General features: G+C 34.7%; 1 protein-coding gene across 1 annotated transcript; it reads right to left on the bottom strand.

Moving 5' to 3' along the window:
• Nucleotides 1-12,644: 12,644 nt before the first annotated feature.
• Nucleotides 12,645-15,275, bottom strand: LOC131626888 (heat shock 70 kDa protein 4-like). Its single transcript, XM_058897724.1, has 2 exons — nucleotides 14,909-15,275; nucleotides 12,645-14,618 (listed from the first exon to the last, which is right to left on the bottom strand). The coding sequence occupies exons 1-2, from the start codon at nucleotides 15,120-15,122 to the stop codon at nucleotides 12,889-12,891; spliced, it is 1,944 nt and encodes a 647-aa protein (XP_058753707.1). The 5' UTR covers nucleotides 15,123-15,275; the 3' UTR covers nucleotides 12,645-12,888.
• Nucleotides 15,276-20,485: the final 5,210 nt, after the last annotated feature.

Raw genomic sequence — 20,485 nt, 5'->3', positions numbered from 1 at the left:
TTGATAGAATGCCAAAGAAGGAATATTATGTCACCATACATGAATGTGTTGGATGGTAAGGTGTTCGATGGTGCTGTTAAACTTCGTGCTGTTGTTAAACTATTAATCTGCTAGTAAGGTGTTCGATGGTATGTCTAAGAGACTTGGATTTAGTTAAACTGCAGTGGTTTAGGTGAAAATAATGCTGTATTTAGTTTAACACCAACATATTACATGTATGTCATGAAATGTTCAAAAGGAGAAAAGTTTTCACAAGGCCCACTCATTCAATATGAAAACATTAAGATAAGCATGTCCGCGACTATCTTAAACTATGGACAAGTTAAATTACTACATATTTTCTATTTGTTGAAATTCCCTTTTAAGATGGTGTTAATTTGCAGTTGTAATTATGATGTGAATCATTAAAAGCTAAGCACATTTTCATTATAAGAAAAACAATTGTCATTAAAAGCCAAGCACACTGTATTATAAGAAAAACAATGTATTTGTTGATACCATGCATATATATTACAATGTGAAACAAGAATATATTCAATGCATATAATTATTTCTCGGTATGATTTTGATAACATTTATTTTTATATGTTAATATTATTACCATCCATTTAGAGATCAACATAAGTATTTGATTTATAACTATAAGAATTTAGGCTAAAAATGATCATTGATGACTATTTATATTTTATTTATAAACTAATAATTTAATCACATATTTATAGCAGTAACTATTTTGTTTTATTACTTTACTTATTCTATAAAATAACAGTTTTTCATTTCTCCTTTTAGAATCAATTAAAAAATATAAAGACATTTCAGATGATGAGAGGAAAACCATTAATACCTATAAATTGATGATATAGAGTTTGTTAGAGTTACTTGTTTTTGCGACAAATTAATGAACAGTTGGACTCATAGTGTATTGAGACTAAGTTGCTTATAAGAGAGAAAATATACTAACTAATATACACAAGAGACAAGAAGGCAGCACAAACTTCACTGCAAGCAAAGACTGATATGTTCAACTCAAAATATCACTTTTTCAAATAAACAAAGACATTAACAAACATATACCAAAATCACTTTTATTAGCTGAACAGAACCAACAATAACAACCTACTGTAACATTTTATCAAACACATGGTGTCTGAAATAGAAATACATAACTTAACAATTTAAAAATGAAATTTCAGCACTACAACTTTTACCTCTGAGTTTAGAAGATTTATGGGAGAATAAAAGTTATGGAAAATGGAGTACAAGTTTAAGGTTTTTTGGAAAAGCATTAGGAGTTGGAAGAAGAGGAAGGAACATGGGTTTGAGCAAAATGGTGAAGGAGAAGAAAAGTAAGATGAACAAGAAGAAGATCATTATATTTAGGGAGGTCTGAAACCCCCGCAATCTAAAGCACTTTTTTTGCAGAATTATGTTGACTTTAAATGACGTGGCGTGCAACACGTGGTGCCACGTCACCTTCTGTTAGAGAAAATAGACAGCAAGGACTAAAAGTGTGGACGGAAAAATTTAGGAGGACCACTCTTTAAAGGAAAATTTTTGAAGGACTAAAATTGAATATTGAGTTATTTATAGGGACGAAAAACATATTTAACCCTATTAATAATAATAATAATAATAATAATAATAATAATAATAATAATAATAATAATAATAATAATAATAATAAAATCTAAAATTCTAATTCAAAAGGTGAAAAAAGTAAAAATATGGAAAATGTGGGATTCAAACTCACGACTTCGCACTTGTATCTCCTTAAAACTCACTTCACTATTAAATGGGCTATCTCATTCATTTGAAATAAAATGCAACTAAAACTCATACAATAGTAAAATGTCCGGATAAAATTGGGGTATGAAACTTCAATTAATGGACTTAGATAAACATATATGTTGTTACCAAGTTGTTTAAGCTCCCAAATCATCATAGATAACAACATATATTTGCGCTTCATGCAAAACCATGGAGATAGGTTATAAATCGTGAGAAGAATAAGCCACAAAGTATGGTTACTGCTCCGATTACCAATGGGGTTCATTCCATCAATGTCAAATCCAAGCCTAAGGCTTCTTGGCTTATGGCCAAAATCCGAAAACAAAAAATCAATTTTTTTCCATTTCAAAGAATCATCTACATGGCATATTTTTCCATCATATTTTCATTCATATGTATTCCATTGAATATTCTTTGTGTCATTCGCATTTGCAAACAGTCTCTAGAACATCAGAATTATTGGCGGATACCATAACACTTTGGTAGGAGGACCCTTCTTCCTGACATCGGGCATTGATTCAATTTTTCATACTCTTTCATGTATAATACGCAATCATTATGACATGCATGTATTTTGATATATTCCAAACCCATTAGAGACAATGTCTTATTAGCCTCATAACTACGATCTGACAAATTGTTATCTTTCGAGAAGAATTAGTTTCAGCAACTCAAGCAATAATGTGAAACTTTTATCCATCCACCCACTTTTTCCTTTAGTTTAAATAATTTTAACATCGCAGACAAGACAATCATGTAAAACTTGTGCCCCCCTTATATAATGCCACATCCTTGTCACTACATAAAGTATCATAAATATGGACATTCCTTAAATAATCCTATCCAATATCATGGATCATATCTTCTAGTTGATGATCCATATCTACATCAACTTTATGTCTTTGTGACGTCATGGTTTGTTTTTTATATACTTATGCCAGGTCCATATTGTATAATTTTGACATATTCCACCACAGCACAAGTGGAGGAATATTTCTTTCTTTATAATTTTTTTATATTTCCGCATATAACACAAGAGCAATGAAAGATTCTATTATTGTCAAGAAGATTTTGTTCAGCGTATTCAAGGAATTCAAGAACTCATTTCTCATACATCTTACCTAATTTATTAGCTTTCATCCAACTACGATCCATAATACATTCTGAATTTTATATAAAAATCTTGTAAAATCAGTTAACATACAACAATACAAAAACACGACAACACTCTCAATACCACAATTTACTGAATCACTTTTCATCAATATGGAAAAACAATATATACCAATAATACAACAACAACATAATCAACAACACAATAACAATGAAACAACTACAACAACAATATATAACACTCTTAACAACACAAAAACAATATCATCTCACTCAATCGCAACAACATATAATATTAAACAACAATATAAACCTATTACTATCTCGACGTAATATAACATTCAATCACAATCAAATATGAATGGTGATAAAAAAATCTAATCTATTGCCACTATGAAGAAAATGAAGAGGCCAAGAAATAATTTTGGTTTACCCTTCTTGAAATTTCGTCTTTCCATTCCTTGATTTAAACCTGAAAGGATGGAGTTTGCGTGGAGTTTACTTGGTCTCGGTTACCGCCTTCTTCTACTCTAAAGGGCTTTCGTTAGGGCAATGTTGTGTTATGAAGGAAGTAAACTAAAATATATTATGTTTTAATTTAAGAGAAACACTTTTCACCACAGTAAGCAATGACAACGGTAGTGATATCTTATACATGTTGTCACGCTTTCTCTTCCCAACTGTGGTGAAATTGTGTAGGGATTTGTCTATAAAAGCTCAACAAATGCGTCAGTCCTATTTTTCCTAAACCTAACTCATTTTGCATCCAAATTTCATATTCCATCCTTAAAAATTTAATATAGTATATTAAAAATCTTATTTTGAAGATTAATGTTAAGTTTTACTTTATCAAGTAAAAAATATGTTTGAATCTTAACATTGATCTTTAATGCCAAAACTTTCAAGGTAGTAAAAATGAATGGAGCTATTGCATCCAAATCATCCCCTAGATTGTACAAACTGTGAATGTCTATAAAAACTATACTCTCTATGAGAATGTGAAAACTAAATTATCTATGAGATTGTGAAAACTAAACTCCCCAAGATTTGTAAAATTGACCGCCACATTTCACTACGGTTGGGAATAATGGTGGATGAAAATTAATATATAAATTAAGGGGAAACGCCCTTTTTTGTAACGAAAAAAGTGGAAAATTGCTACTGCTTGGGTTCAGAGTGTGTAATCCTTTACCTATCCCAACGGTTGTTAGTATGAACCGCGGTGAAATATTTTTCAATAAATAAAAATTTAAGGCGCCTAAATATAATTTATTACTTAGGTTGATTAAATATCTAAAGTAATAAATGTTACAAAATATATATTTTGTAGTAGTGCTTACAATATATACCAGACATCTTCTTTCTTTTCTCTTGCCACTGCTACTAGGGGGTGGCTTGGCTCCTAGAAATCCCTATAAGGAGAAGGATACTTGGAAAGGGAAATGTGAAGTTATGGAATGGAGGTGTTCTACTGTCTAAGAGGAGTTTGTTGTATTCAGGAGAAGGTCAAGCATGTTGACTCATTATAAGAAGAGGCGAAGGCCCACAACTCCCCTTATACCTTGGCTTCCTAGGTTATTGAGAAGAGATTTATTTGTTCGAGTATGTCACCATGGGGTGCACCTATTTTGTTGGTTAAGAAGAAATAGGGTATTATGAGGATTTGTGTGGATTATAGACAACTGAAAAAGGTAACGATTAAGAACAAGTATCCACTTTCGAGAATTGATGATTTGATGGATCAATTGGTTGGTGTGTGTGTGTGTCCAGTAAGATTGATTTGAGGTTTGGGTATCATGAGATTCGTGTGAAGGCTGGAGATATTCAGAAAATTGATTTTGGGATAAGGTATGGTCACTATGAGTATTCTGTGATGCCATTTGGTGTGACTAATGCACATGGTGTATTTATGGAATACATGAATAGGATTTTTCATCAATATTTGGATAAGTTTGTTGTGTTTATTGATGATATTTTGATCTATTCCAAGAGTTAATAGGATCATACTAAGCATTTGAAGATTGTGTTATATGTGCTGAAAGAGAAGCAGTTGTATTCGAAATTTTCTAAGTGTGAGTTTTGGTTGAAATAAGTGAGTACATTTCTTGGTCATGTGATATCGAGTGGTGGTATTGTTGTTGATCTGTCAAAGGTTGAGGTTGTATCTCAATGGGAAGCTCTGAGATCTATGGCTGAGATTAGAAGTTTTATTGGTTTAACCGATCATTGTCGGAAGTTTATTGAAGGATTTTCTAAGTTATCTTTGTCATTGACGCAGTTGACTAGGAAGGGTCAAGCTTTTATTTGGACTTCACTGTGTGAAGTTGGTTTTCAAGAGCTTAAGAGAAAGTTGACGATCGCACTTATTTTGATTTTACCAGATCCGTTAGAACCGTTTATTGTGTATTGTGATGCTTCATTGATGGGTTTAGGAGGTGAGTTGATTAAGAATCGACAAGTGGTAGCTTATGCTTCAAGGCAACTTAAAGTGCATGAGAAAAATTATCTGACGCATGACTTAGAGTTGGCTGTTGTTGTGTTTGTGTTGAAACTTTGGAGGCATTATTTGTTTGGAATGAGATTTGATGTATTCAGTGATCATAAGAGTTTTAGGTATTTGTTTGATCATAAAGAGTTGAATATAAGGCAAAGAAGATGGTTAGAATTTTTGAAAGATTATGATTTTGGATTGAATTACCATCCTGGTAAGGCGAATTTTGTTACCGATGCATTGAGTAAGAAATATTTACATATGTGGATGTTGATGGTGCAAGAGTAGGATTTACTTGAATAGTTTAGAGATATGAGTTTGGTTTGTGAAGAGACTTATGCTAGTGTTAAGCTTGGTATGTTGAAGTTTACTAGTGGCATTCTTGATGAGATTCGAGAAGGGGAGAAATCTGATTTGAGTTTGGTTGATCGATTCACGTTGATTAATCAAGGTTGAGGTGGTGATTTTTGGATTGATGAGAATGGTATCATGAGATGTCGTGATAAAGTTTGTGTTCTAGATGTATCGTCCGATTTGAAGAAGAGGATTCTTGAGGAAGGACATCATAGTGGATTGAGTATTCATCCTGGAGCTACTAAGATGTATCAAGATTTGAGGAAATTGTTTTGGTGGTAAGGTATGAAGAAAGAGATTGCGGAATTTGTGTATTCTTGTTTAACCTGTCAGAAGTCGAAGATTAAACACCAGAAATCGTCTGGTTTGATGCAATTGTTATGCATTACTGAGTGGAAGTGGGATAGCATTTCCATGGATTTTGTGTCAGGTTGTCCTAGGACACCGATTAATTGTGAAGATATTTGGGTTATTTTGGATAAATTGACGAAATCTGCTCACTTTATTTCGATGAGGATGGATTATCCGATGGAGAGGCTTGCGAAGCTGTATGTTGAGAAGATTATTTGTTTGCATGGTATTCCATCTAGCATTATTTTAGATGGAGATATGAGGTTTACTTCGAGATTTTGGGAAGGTTTGTAAAGTGCTTTGGGTACTAAGTTGCATTTGATTTCAGTTTATCATCCACAAACTGAGGTTCAGACTGAGAGGACGATTCAGTCGCTTGAGGATATTTTGAGAGCTTGTGTTTTGGAACAAGGTGGTGTTTGGGAAAGTTATTTGCCTTTGATTGAGTTTACTTATTATAACATTTTGCATTTGAGTATGATGGCACCGTTTGAAGCTTTGTATGGTAGAAGGTGTATGATGCCTTTGTGTTGGTACGAGTCGAGAGAAAGTTTATGGTTGGACCTGAGATAATTCAAGAGACTACGGTTAAGATTCAGATGATTCAGGATAAGATGAAGGCTTCTCAGAGTTGTCAGAAGAGTTATCATGATAAGTGGAGGAAAATGCTTGAGTTTGAGGTTGGAGATCATGTGTTTCTTAGAGTTACTCCGGTAACAGGTGTTGGAAGAGCGTTGAAGTCGTGTAACCTCCCGTTTTTTTAGTATTTATAATTTCATTAACTATTTTATTAATTGTTTATTTTATTAATTATGATGTGTTATGATAATTAATTAAATTCGTGTTTTGTGAAATATTTGTGTTATATGTGGTTTTGGGTTAGAAGTGTGAAAATGAGAAAATAACTAGGTGGGCATATGTTGAGTTAGTATGAGAAATAAGGGGTGTTATTTGTTAAGCCCATTAGTGAAATAAGGAGATAGTAAGATTTCACAAAACAAGAAAAAATAGAAAGATAGTGAGAAAAGTGAAGAAAAGAAGAGAGAATTTAAGAGAAAGGGAGAAAGGAAGAGGAGGCTAACCTAGGAGGAGAAATCACTAAGTTAAGGGTGGGATTTCTTGACTTATGGGTTTATATAATGATTTTGTAATGGTTAGAAACATGTTAGAATTGAGAATTTTGTTGATTCTAGTTTAACATGTTAGGTTTTGGTGAGATTCCATGAAATTGGTGATTGAAGCATGTTTGGATGTTATTACTTGTTGTTATATGATGTATGTATCTTAGGAATGTTTCTATTTCATGAGATTGTGAATTGTTCACCATTTTCATAAGTTTTTATTGTTAGGGTTTGAAATGAGGTGAAGAAATCAATGTCATGAAATCTATTTTTTATGATTCTAAATGATCTTATATGTTGTGTATATGATAGAATAACTTGTTTCTATAATTAAATCGTTATTTTGGTTGGGTTTTAGTCGACATCTCGCACTGGACAGAATGTTGTGTGAATGCAGATTTTTCTGGTTTTTCGTGTGCTCGCTTAATGAAGATGGAGCTCACTTAGTGAGGTCTGGGAGAAAATGTTTTATACTTTTGGGAATTGAATGGGATTATGTATTCTTATGATTTATCATGAATTTTGGTGACTTTTCCGTAATTTTCTGGAATCATTTTATTGGCGTTTGAACCGATCTCTTGAGATAACACAATACTTGAATTTTCATGTATGTATGTTTTGAAATGTGATTACTTGAGAATAACATTGTTGAGCTATGTTTTGCTACTTGTTATTGATGATGTGTTGACTTGGTGATGTGTTTTAGAGATGTTTTCATGTGTGTTTAATAATATGAAATGGCGTGTATTTATGCAAATTGTGGTAAATTCATATGTGATGAATTGTTGAGATATATGCTTATATGATTAAGATTTGGTGATGGTCTTAATTGCATATATTGGTTGTTTGCACATGCATTCATGGGAGGCTGATGCCCGATGGTGGTTCTGGTCCTATAGTGGGGACTTGGAACGTGAACTATATGTTCATAATTGGTTATTCTGATCCTATGGAGGGGATCTGTAACAAGGTGAACCTGGTGTTCACGATTGGTACCACATGCATTTGCATTGAGTTGCATTGGTGTCACATGTATCGTTGTGAATTGTATTTGATGTGTTTGTGTGTTAATTGTGTAAATTAATACTTTATGGATAATTGTGATTAGATTACTTATTATCTTGGATTGGTTGAGCTATGTCGAGTATGTAATCGCATGATATGTATTTATAAGTTATTGAATACATGTATACTTTAAGTGTGTAGAATTCGCTATTGTATATGTTATACATTGCTTATTATTATATATTTTAATGATATGAATTCTCACCCTTCTGTTGAAATGATGTTTTGTACGACATCACTCACGTACCGAGGAGTAAAGGTGCTTATTGCTTTCGAGGATTTACCCGAGGAGTTTTATTTTCCGTTTATCATTTTCTTAGGTATATATGGAACTCATGCTCTGGTTATGTAACACTTTAAGGGTTATCGTTTGATTCATGTTTATGGTTGTTGAGAGATATTGTATTTACTCTCTTTACATTTCGATTATGTTGGATTATGTGATGTGGCCGTAGTGCCTAACATTTATGCAGGATTATATGCTATGAGATATTATGTTGAGATATTGTGATTGGTATCATATTCTAATTTCGTTGTGATGTGCATATGAAATATGATAATTAAATGTGTTATGAAGATGACCAGAGGCTTTATGTTGGTATTTATTGTTGTATTTTGAAATACATGTAATGCCCTATTTGATATGCATGTTTTACTCTGATTTATGTAATATATTTGCCATGGGTTTAGAGGGTGTTACACTCATCGTAAATGTAATATCTGGTCTGGTGACTGTAAGATAGTTTAGTCTACCCACAAGTCGTTGATATATTCCTGGGTCTTTCAATGGCTCCCCATGACCCATAAGAAGCTATTGAAATACATAGGGTGAAAACCAAACATAGCAGTTTCACTGAGAATGTCTAATGCATACTCGTGTTGGTGATTGCAATGCCTTATGGAAGAATGAAGGAAGAATACAAAATGATATGTTTCACATCTAGTCATACCAAATTGTATCAAGGCAAAGATAAACCAACCAAACCAAGCACGTGGGGACTATTTCAATTCATAAAGAGAACAATAAATCCAATAAACAAATCTAGAGATACCAGGAATAGTGAGGGTTGATCCATATAAACTTCCTCCTCCAATTCTTTGTGCAAAAAGGCATTTTTATTGTCCAGATGATAAACCGACCAATGATGAATGATAACTAGTGCAAGAAAGAGATGGACTGGGTTGATCTTGGCCACCAGAGAAAAATTGTCACCATAATCAAGACCAAAAGGGATATAAATGTTATCATCTTCCAACGGAATAAATTCCATGTGTCTAGAGATGTTACTTTCAGTGAATATGAGAGTTATTTCTTGAATTCTCATCTTCAAGAGGAGAGCTTTAGAGAAGACGAGGGATTCTTTTTTTCCTGATTTGTCATCAGAGCCTGCTAACCATCCTAAACATATTGTGCAGCCTGAGCATGTTGAACCTGAAAATGTTGATGCCATATTTGGAAAAAAAATGGTGTACTCTAGAAAACCAAAGGTTATTTTAAACACTATGCATGTTGAAGAGTCCACCCAAAATCAAGATCCTAACAAGGTAAAAAAAATTAATTCGCTATTAATTCCTAATCCACCAACTCAACGGGAAGAAACTGAGAAAATAAATGAAGATGACTTGCTTATAGCCATTAGGAAAAAAATCAAAGAATGTACCAAGCATCCAGTTTACCCTCTTTCAAATTACTTATCATTTAGAAACTTCTCACCTACCCATAAAGCTTCCTTGCTAACCTAAATAATACATATACACCTACTACCCTATATGAGGCATTATCTAATAGAAAATGAAAGCAGACCGTGAATTTAGAGATGGAAGCTTTAGAGAAGAATGATACATGAGAGTTGGTGACTTTATCAATGGGGAAGAAATCAGTTGGATGCAGGTGGGTGTATACAATAAAATACAAAGTTGATGTCTTAATCGAAAGACATAAGGCAAGGTTAGTGGCTAAGGGATTCACACAAATTTATGGAGTTAACTACTTAGAAACATTTGCCTCGGTTGCACAAATGAACACGATAAAAGTGATTATATCCCTTGCAGCAAATTATGGTTGGGACTTTCAACAATTTGATGTAAAAAATGTATTTTTACACAGGAAACTTGAAGAGAAAATTTATATGCATTTTCCTCCAAGATATGGTGGAAAAGGTGCTCTGCCAACATAGTGTGTAAACTAAAAAAGGCCTTGTATAGGATGAAACAATCCACAAGAGCATGGTTTGGCAAGTTTACCAAAGTTATGAAAATTTTAGGTTAAATTTGGGTTATAGACAAAGTCAAGATGATCATACCTTGTTTATCAAATACTCAAAGTCTGGAGAAGTGATCGCGTTACTGGTTTATGTTAATGTTATTACGTTAACAAGAGATGATGTAAAGAAACAAGAAAAGGTGAGTCATTGCTTGGCAAATGAATTTGAAATCAAGACTTTGGGAAATCTGAAATATATTTTGGGAATTGAGGTAGCTCACTCCAAGAAGGGGATTTTCATATCTCAGCAAAAGTATGTGATAGATATACTTAAAGAGACTGGAAAATCATCTTGCAAGCTTGTCAACACTCCGGTCGATTCGAACCAAAAGCTTGGGAAGTCGGAAGAAGACACTGAAGTAGACAAAGAGATATATCTAAGACCAGTGGACAGGCTTATATACTTATCTCATACCAAAGGAGAATCATTTGTAAGTTGCACTCAGAATCGTTCACTATCTTAAAGGATCATCAAGAAGATGAATTATATTCAAACATAATAGAAATGTTAGGCTTGAAGCCTATGCAGATGCTGACTATGCAGAGTTAATTGTGAATAAAAGGTCAACAACAGGGTATTGTACCTTTCTTGGAGGAAATCTTGTAACTTGAAAAAGTAAAAAAAAAAAGCAAAGTGTTGTAGCAAGGTAGTAGAATTTCGAGTCATGGCACAAGATACATGTGAGCTACTTTGGCTGAAAGTCATCCTAGAAGATTTAAAGATAAAGTGGGAAAAATCAATGAAGCTTTATTGTGATAAAAAATCAGCAATTACCATAGCTCATAACCTAGTGCAACACGATAGACCAAATATATTGAAGTTAACAGACACTTCATCAAAGACAAACTTGACAGTGGCTTAATATGCACATCATGTGTCATCTCAAAATCAATTTACAGATGTTCTAACTAAGGGACTCAACAGCCGCAATTTTGAAAGAATCTTGTCCAAGCTAAGAATGGTTAACTCCTATTCACCAGCTTAAGGGGTGGTATTTAAAGAAATTAATCTAGGGAACATATAATATCTTCTTGTTCTTATTTATATACACATTGATATGATTAGGAAATCTCATTAATTCTAAAGATATGCAATTAGAACAACATTATTACTATTTCCTTAAATAGTATATGAATTATGTATATATTCTTTGTACCTTTCAATGTTTAATATATAAGAAATAATTTAATTTTTCATAAAAAATATTCAATCAAAGAGAGATACATGATCATGATGCTTGAAAATAGAAGATAAGTTAAAGTTAACATAAGTTAACAGTTATTGGTTAAAGGCTTAGCACAAAACAATATTGTCAAAAGTATCTTTCCTAATATGGAGGAGGCTTCATAATAAGGTTAACACTTATTGGCCAGAGGCTTAGCACAAAGCGATGCTCTCAAAAGTATCTTTCCTAATATGGAGGTCCTAATATGGAGGATGCTTCATAATAGGCTTTCAACTAAAGATAATTTAGTTAGGACAAACACCATCAACTTTGGCTCACAATTATGCGCTGGGGGTGTGGTATTGGTGTATGAGTATCCCGCCTTCTTTTTTTGAGTGTCCTACTTTTATAGGTACATAGTATATGGTTAACAACTTGCTCAGGATACCCATAACTTTTCAAAGAGAATGTATGTCTCACAGTGACATTTCGAATCACTTCTAAGGAATGGAAAATCTTATGCCAACAAATTAAGCCTGGTGTAATTTGCCATTTCGAATCATTTCTAAGGAGTGGAAAATCTTATGCCAACAAATTAAGCCTGGTGTAATTTGCTTGCATTTAGAACATGCAAGGAATGACAAAGTCTTCAATGGAACTGTATGTTTCGATATATCTAGCAGCAGTGCAGTTACTATTTTGACAGTATGGAACTATGGTTGGCTATCTGGTATATATTGGTGGTTACTTCTTTTCCTGCGTCGTGGAATTTCGTTTTGGGGCAGTGCTTTCATTCCAAGTTTGACATTAAATCAAATGTAAAGGAAAGGATAAATAAATGTAATGACTAATCAGGCTTTTGTAAAAAATTCCTGCAATGAAATTTCAAGTGACTGAAAAATAGAACGAAGGGTCTGTCCAGAAAAAATAAATAGAATAAAGGATGAGAGATTTCTTGCATTACCAAAAATAATTGATACATACTTTGAAAATCAAACTCTAGAACCAATAATCACCACAGTATCCCATATCATAAAGGAAAATGTCAAAACTCCGGCCAATATATATATTCTAAAACCAAATTAAAATTAAAAGGGTTCGGAATAAAATAAAACCAAAGTAGAATTAAAACTTAAAAGGTCTGGAACAATACCCAACCCACATTTAATCAATAACTTAGTCAACTTCTTCAATTTTGGGACCAGCACCACCTGCAGCTGGAGGAACCTCATCATCATCAGCACCCACGTCAGGAGCAGCTCCACCTTGGTACATCTTAGCAATGATTGGATTGCAAAGACTCTCAAGTTCCTTCATCTTATCTTCAAACTCATCTGCCTCAGCCAATTGGTTATTATCCAACCAAGTAATTGAAGCATCAATTGCATCTTCAATCTTTTTCTTGTCATCAGCTGAAAGCTTTGAAGCTATCTTCTCATCTTTAATCGTGTTTCTCATGTTGTAGGCATAGTTTTCCAAAGCATTCTTTGCATCAACCTTCTTCTTGTGCTCTTCATCTTCAGCCTTGTATTTCTCTGCCTCCTCAACCATCTTCTCAATCTCCTCCTTTGAGAGTCTACCTTTGTCGTTAGTAATAGTGATCTTGTTCTTTTGCCCGGTTGTTTTGTCCTCAGCAGAGACATTCAAGATACCATTAGCATCAATGTCGAAACAGACTGTAATCTGAGGTACACCACGGGGAGCTGGAGGAATGCCAGAAAGCTCAAATTTGCCCAACAAGTTGTTGTCTTTGGTTCTAGCTCTTTCTCCCTCATACACTTGGATTAAGACACCGGGTTGGTTGTCTGAGTAAGTAGAGAAAACTTGCTCCTTTTTGGTTGGAATTGTGGTGTTCCTTTGAATAAGAACAGTCATAACACCGCCAGCAGTTTCTAGACCAAGAGACAATGGGGTAACATCCAAAAGCAATAAATCTTGAACCTTCTCATTACCTTCACCGCTCAATATAGCTGCTTGGACAGCAGCTCCATAAGCAACAGCCTCATCAGGGTTGATACTCTTGCAAAGCTCCTTACCATTGAAGAAGTCTTGCAAAAGCTGTTGAACTTTGGGAATTCTAGTGGAACCACCAACAAGAACAACATCATGAACAGTGCTCTTGTCCATCTTTGCATCCCTAAGACACTTCTCCACAGGCTCCATACACTTCCTGAATAAATCCATGTTAAGTTCCTCAAACCTAGCACGAGTGATTGTTGTGTAAAAATCAACACCCTCATACAAAGAATCAATCTCAATGGTTGTCTGAGCAGTTGATGAGAGAGTTCTCTTTGCCCTCTCACAAGCAGTTCTCAACCTCCTAAGTGCCCTAGGGTTACCACTAATATCCTTCTTATTCTTCCTCTTAAACTCTTGAACAAAATGGTTAACCATCCTGTTATCAAAATCTTCACCACCGAGATGGGTATCACCAGCAGTGGCCTTAACTTCAAAAATACCCTCTTCAATAGTGAGAAGAGATACATCAAAAGTACCACCACCCAAATCAAAGATCAAAACATTCTTCTCACCAACACTTGTCGCCTTCTTGTCAAGACCGTAAGCAATAGCAGCTGCAGTTGGTTCATTGATTATTCTAAGAACATTCAAACCAGCAATGGCACCGGCATCCTTTGTGGCTTGGCGCTGCGAGTCATTGAAGTAAGCAGGAACAGTAACAACAGCATTCTTGACAGTAGAACCAAGATAAGCCTCAGCAATCTCACGCATCTTAATGAGCACCATAGAGGAAATTTCCTCAGCAGAAAATTGCTTGTCCTCACCTTTATAGTTAACCACAATCATAGGCTTTTCGCCAGCACCAGCTATAACCTTGAATGGCCAGTGCTTCAAATCACTCTGAACAGAAGCATCAGAAACTCTCCTTCCAATCAAACGTTTTGCATCTAAAATATACACACATTCAAATCTCCAATTAGCACACAAACTAGTTAAAAATCATAAAACAAAATACTAACAACCAAGCATATCATCATATCAGTATGTCACATTCACACAGCTTAGAATGTAAATTCATAAATCTAAAACTGAACAATACTTTTGCTTCATACTAGTATTCAATAGAACAGATTCATAAATCAGTATAGATCCCACAAATTTATAGGTTTTCTTACTGAAAATTTAAAATAAATATAAATGAATCATGTGATGGTGAATGAGAAGTTGGAGATCTTACCGAAGACGGTGTTGATTGGGTTCATGGCGACCTGATTCTTAGCGGCATCACCGATCAACCTTTCGCTATCGGTAAAAGCTACATAAGACGGCGTCGTACGGTTTCCTTGATCATTGGCAATGATCTCGACCCTATCGTGCTGCCATACTCCAACGCAGGAGTATGTTGTGCCGAGATCTATTCCGATCGCTGGACCTTCTCCTTTTCCGGCCATCGTCGAAGAAATTTTGAACGCTAGGGTTTAGTTTTGTGCAGAAGAAGAGGCGAAAGAGAATAGAGTTTGTTAGGGTTTCGAAGTTGGGATCTGTGAATGAGTTTGTAATAAGGGAGTGTTTGTTTTGATTTTTATACGGAATTAAGGGATTCTAGAATGTTCTATTTTTTCCGTTGGAATAGAAAAGTAGGACGGATGCGAATAGCCTAATAGTGCGTTTACACGTTTTCTGCTTCTGGTTGCTTCTAGATGCTTCTTTCTTATAGAATCACTTTTTAAAATCAAATAGCTACTAGAATGAACAAAAGAATTACTAACAATTAATCTCATTAAAGTAGTTTTGAGGTTATTCAAGGGAGCAGCACATTTGAGATTAGAAACTCTGTCGATGGTCGGTGTTATTTAGTTGTAGACAGACGGTTAAGTTAGTCGTGTGTTAAGGCTCTAGTGAGCATGATGTTCTTTAGGTTGTAGATAGTGTGTATGACTTAGAGTATGTCCTTCTCTTTTGAGGGGGAGTGTTGGCTATAATTTCAACGCTTAAGAAGGTGTGAGATTAAAAATTTAAGGAAATGTTTTAGATAAACAAGCTGATTTCTACGGGAAATTAGAGAAGTTCAACTAAGACCTGTCGAAAAGGTTGTCATACTGGCGAAATGATGTTACACTGAAGGTTTTTGAAGTAGTTCGGACTTGAAGTTTGACAAAGATACATTCGAAATAGGGCTGATAAATGTATTTTGGCCTTATTTGTTCTTTAGAAAGACGCATGAAGACCTATGAAAGGCGAAGCGCATGCAGACGAGAATGTGTCATCCTCTGGAAAAGAGACAGTTTGTTATTGTTTCTATCGAAGTAGTATAAATGAGGGTCTTACCATTAGATTTCGGTGTGTTCAATATTGTACCATACTTAATCACTCAAAGTATCTAAGTGTTTGTTGAGAAAGAGTTTCAGAGAACATGTACGTATGAAGCACCATCTTTTATTCCAACGTTAATTCATTTACATTCAAATCATTTTCATTTCAATTTAAATTTCGGTCGAAGTTACCTTTTCTTGCTTACATTTTGTTTTATGAGTCTTCTTTGCATTACTTTTAAATTAATCTTCAACATCGAAGAACTTACTGATAAAAAACCTAAAAGAAAAACTATACACATATATCCTAGGATCAATCTAGTCGATCCAGTAAGTAACCAAAGTAACAATTTTGGAAGACTAGCGGTTGTTTACCAAAATCCATGGTAAACAAATTGGCACGCTCAGTGGGATCCTTTTTGTCTAGTTTTGGTTTGTCTTTGAAACCTTGTTTTATTTTAGTTCTGCATATAATTTAATCTCAAACTCTGTTGCATGAGATTGAGAAGTGATATGGTAGCCAGAAATAACAAACCAATACCAAAAAGGAAGTACGTTAGAAGGATGGTTAATCCATCAAATAGAAATGTAAAACAACCTCCCCATTCGACAGGGGAAAACACGGTTGCAACAACTATGACCGAAGCGATTCCCTCTACAATAAGTATGACGGACACACGCGATTCCCTCTACAATAAGTATGACGGACATACTGTCGAACGTTGTAAATGGACCAATATTGTCCCTCATTCAAACGCAGGGTCAACCAGTGACCCCAAGGTCAGTGGAGACTAGTAATTTTAGGCCTTATGCGAGTGGTTTAACAATGCCAATGAATGGTCTTGAACAGCCATATGGCATGCTAACTTCCATAATGGCAAGTTTACATAATAGTATGTCAACGTTTGTTGATCCAGTGGCGACTATATTTTCTCCCTCACTTGCAAATTTTCCAACTCAATCACATGTGAAAGATCAATAGCTTATGTGAAGATCAGAGACATGAAATACACTATCGAGGTAAAGTTAATTTGTAAGAGACTTTATTGACTATTTTTCAAGTTTGGTAAGAAACAATAAAATTAGGAGTAAGTTTACAATATTTCTATGCCTGACAAACCTTGGGGTTTGCTGAACTACCTCGAGTCCTAGCACAACATTCTCACCAACTCAAGCCAACGTAGGCCCCTTACACCTCCTCTCACACAAAGCCTCAAAAGCATTTATCTCAATACTAGAATGAAAACTATTATTATAAGTAAACTCTAAAAGAGGTAAGTGATTATTCAAACTACCACCCTGCTGTAAGACATAAGCTCTCAAAAGGTCTTCTAAAACTTGGATAGTTCACTCAATTTGACAGTCTATTATGAAGACGATGAGAAAAATTTGAGCTAAGCTTGGTTCCTATTGCTTGGTGTGAAATTCTCTAAACTCTTGAGGTAAACCTAAAGTCTTGATAAAGAATGATACTTGATGAAAATGTTTTTTGGCTTTTTAGATGAAGTAATCGGTTACTGCCTATATGGTAACCGGTTACTGAAACTATGAAAAGTATTCCCACTGGTTTTTGTATGGGTAACTGATTACCCTTGTTTTAGTAATCGGTTACTTAATTAAAAATTTCAAAAAATATGAACGTTGGGAGTGGGTAACCGATTACCACTGAAACATTGCATCTTTTCATTGTTTCTTCAGCCATACGAAATTGAAATTAAGTCATGTGTTTGCACCCTTTTGAGAATGTTTTTGCAGCCTTTTGGAAGGGTGTTTAACATTATATAAAGGCTTCTTGATTCTTTTTGAAAACACACACCAACCATCAATTTTTTCATAATCATTTTGTTGTGCTCTTGCTTTCAAATATTCATTGTGTTCAAACTTCTCTTTTAAGAAAGAAAATTTTCAGCATACACTTTCATATACTTAGAAAATTTTCTTCATCATTTCCATTGAGTACATAAGAACCTATTGTGAGAAAACTTTACTTATTACCAAAAATATTCAACCACTTGTAATTCTTTATGTTTGTATTGATTACATCTTATTGTTCCAAGTGTGGATATAAGATTGTAAGTGTTAGAACAAGATTTGTTCTGATCAATATTCTTGTTTTGATGATAACAATGTATATGAATTTTGTATAAGACAATGTGTTACTCTAATCCAATGCATTTTCCATTTCAGGAAATATATAAGGAGTATGAACAATTCAGCGCTAAGAAGCACTGACTCAAAAGGTTCGGGATTGCAACATCAGAACATGCTCTCGCAAGACATCAGAAGATGGTCAAGCAGAATCAGAACATGGTCTATGAAGCATCAGAAGAACTTGAGATCAGAAGCAGAAGCACTGAAGTTCTTATGGTATCACGCTAAAGCACTTCAAAGTCAGAAGACAAGAAGATGCTCTGCACCAAGCTGTAACTCTGATTCTGATTATTCAAACGTTGTATTCACAAAATCTGAGATCAGAAGTTAGTACTAGATGACAGGCTACGGAGTCTAATCTCTGACTGACAAAAGGAACGTTAGAAGCTACAAAAGGCAAAGTCAGTAAAAGCAGAGAAAAGCATGGCTCGAGGTAGTTGACAAAACAGTGAAAACATTAAATGCAAAGCTGTCCAGTCACGCAACATATTAAATGCATTCCAACGGTCATCTTCTCAAATGCCTATATATAGTGAAGTTTTGATCAGAAGCAAAAAACAACTCTTGCAACAATACCAAAACACTGCTGAAATCAATACTTACGAACTTCATCTTCAACCTCACAATCTTTGTAATATGTAGTGAGTGTTAAGCTTAGAACTTAAGAGAAATATCACAGTTGTGATTATAGCTTTCTAAGAAGCAAATTCATACTCTTGTAAACATTTATTTTACATTGATTTGTAAAAGGTTCCTAGAGTGATCAGTGAGATCAGTAGACTATAGAAGACTTAGAAGTTTCTAAGTCGTGATTTCCTAGAGTGATCAAGGTGTGATCAGTATACTCTAGAAGACTTAGAGTGTTTCTAAGTGGATAACCATTGTAATCAAGATTGATTAGTGGATTAAATCCTCAGTTGAGGTAAATCACTCTAAGGGGGTGGACTGGAGTAGTTTCGTTAACAACGAACCAGGATAAAAATATTGTGTTCATTGTTTTTATCTTAAGAGTTTTTAAAGTTACACTTATTCAAACCCCCCCCCCCCCTTTCTAAGTGTTTTTCTATCCTTCAATTGGCATCAGAGCACCGGTTCTAGGTGCAAACACTTAACCGTGTTAGAAAAAGATTCAGGGTGAGAAAAACACTAAGTCAATATGGTTGATATTGTTACATCCACTTCTACATCTACTTCAAATGATCAACACAACAATGGAAATGGAAATGGATATTCTAGACCACCAGTACTTGATGGTGAAAATTTTGAATACTGGAAAGATAGATTGGAAAGTTACTTTCTTGGTCTAGATGGTGATTTATGGGAATTGCTTGTGGATGGTTACAAACATCCAGTAAATGCTAGTGGAGCAAAGATGTCAAGACAAGAAATGAGTGATGATCAAAAGAAACAATTCAAAAATCATCATAAGTCAAGGACTATTATGCTGAATGCTATTTCTCATTCTGAATATGAGAAGATATCAAACAGAGAAATTGCCCATGACATCTTTGAATCATTAAAGATGACTCACGAAGGAAATGCCCAAGTCAAAGAGACAAAAGCTCTTGCATTAATCCAGAAGTATGAAGCCTTCAAGATGGAGGATGATGAAAACATTGAAACAATGTTCTCAAGATTTCAAACTCTAACTGCTGGATTAAGAGTGCTTGACAAGGGATATACAAAGGCTGATCACGTCAAGAAGATCATCAGAAGCTTGCCCAGAAGATGGGGCCCAATGGTGACTGCATTCAAGATTGCAAAGAATCTGAATGAAGTATCTTTGGAAGAGCTGATCAGTGCTTTGAGGAGACATGAAATAGATCTGGATGCTAATGAACCTCAAAATAAAGGTAAGTCTATTGCTTTAAAATCTTTGAATAAAAAATGCACTAACGCTTTTTAGGCGGAAGAAGAAGATTCTGAAGAATCAGAATCAGAAGACGAAGATGAACTGCCCATGATCTCCAAAAGGGTAAACCAACTCTAGAAGAGTAAATAAAGGAAGTTTAAGAACTTCAGATGTTCTAAAAAGCCTGAAAGAGGAGAATCTTCTGGACTCAGAAGATCTGACAAAAAGAAGGTCACATGCTTTGAGTGCAAGGAGCCAGGACATTACAAGAGTGAGTGTCCAAAGCTTCAGAGGGAGGAACCCAAGAAGAAGTTCCAGAGGAAGAAAGGTCTTATGGCAACTTGGGATGATTCAGATTCATCAGAATCAGAATCAGACTCTGAAGACGAGCAAGCCAACATAGCGCTGATGGCTACTGTGGATGCTGAATCAGAATCTACATCAGAATCAGACTCTGACTCTAAAGAGGTATTTTCTGAACTGTCAAGAGATGAGTTAG

This window comes from Vicia villosa, unplaced genomic scaffold (genome assembly GCF_029867415.1).
Source record: "Vicia villosa cultivar HV-30 ecotype Madison, WI unplaced genomic scaffold, Vvil1.0 ctg.000327F_1_1, whole genome shotgun sequence".
In the NCBI taxonomy this organism is placed as follows: domain Eukaryota; kingdom Viridiplantae; phylum Streptophyta; class Magnoliopsida; order Fabales; family Fabaceae; genus Vicia; species Vicia villosa.
Note: the sequence above shows the minus strand (reverse complement) of the source record. Positions and strands in the feature narration are given on the sequence as shown.

Bases quoted from the DNA above. Each gene is read 5' to 3' on its own strand.
- LOC131626888 (XM_058897724.1), bottom strand. From the start codon at position 15,122: ATGGCCGGAAAAGGAGAAGGTCCAGCGATCGGAATAGATCTCGGCACA. The intron at 14,619-14,908 runs GTAAGATCTCCA...TGTATATTTTAG, and splicing joins CCCAATCAACACCGTCTTCG to ATGCAAAACGTTTGATTGGA.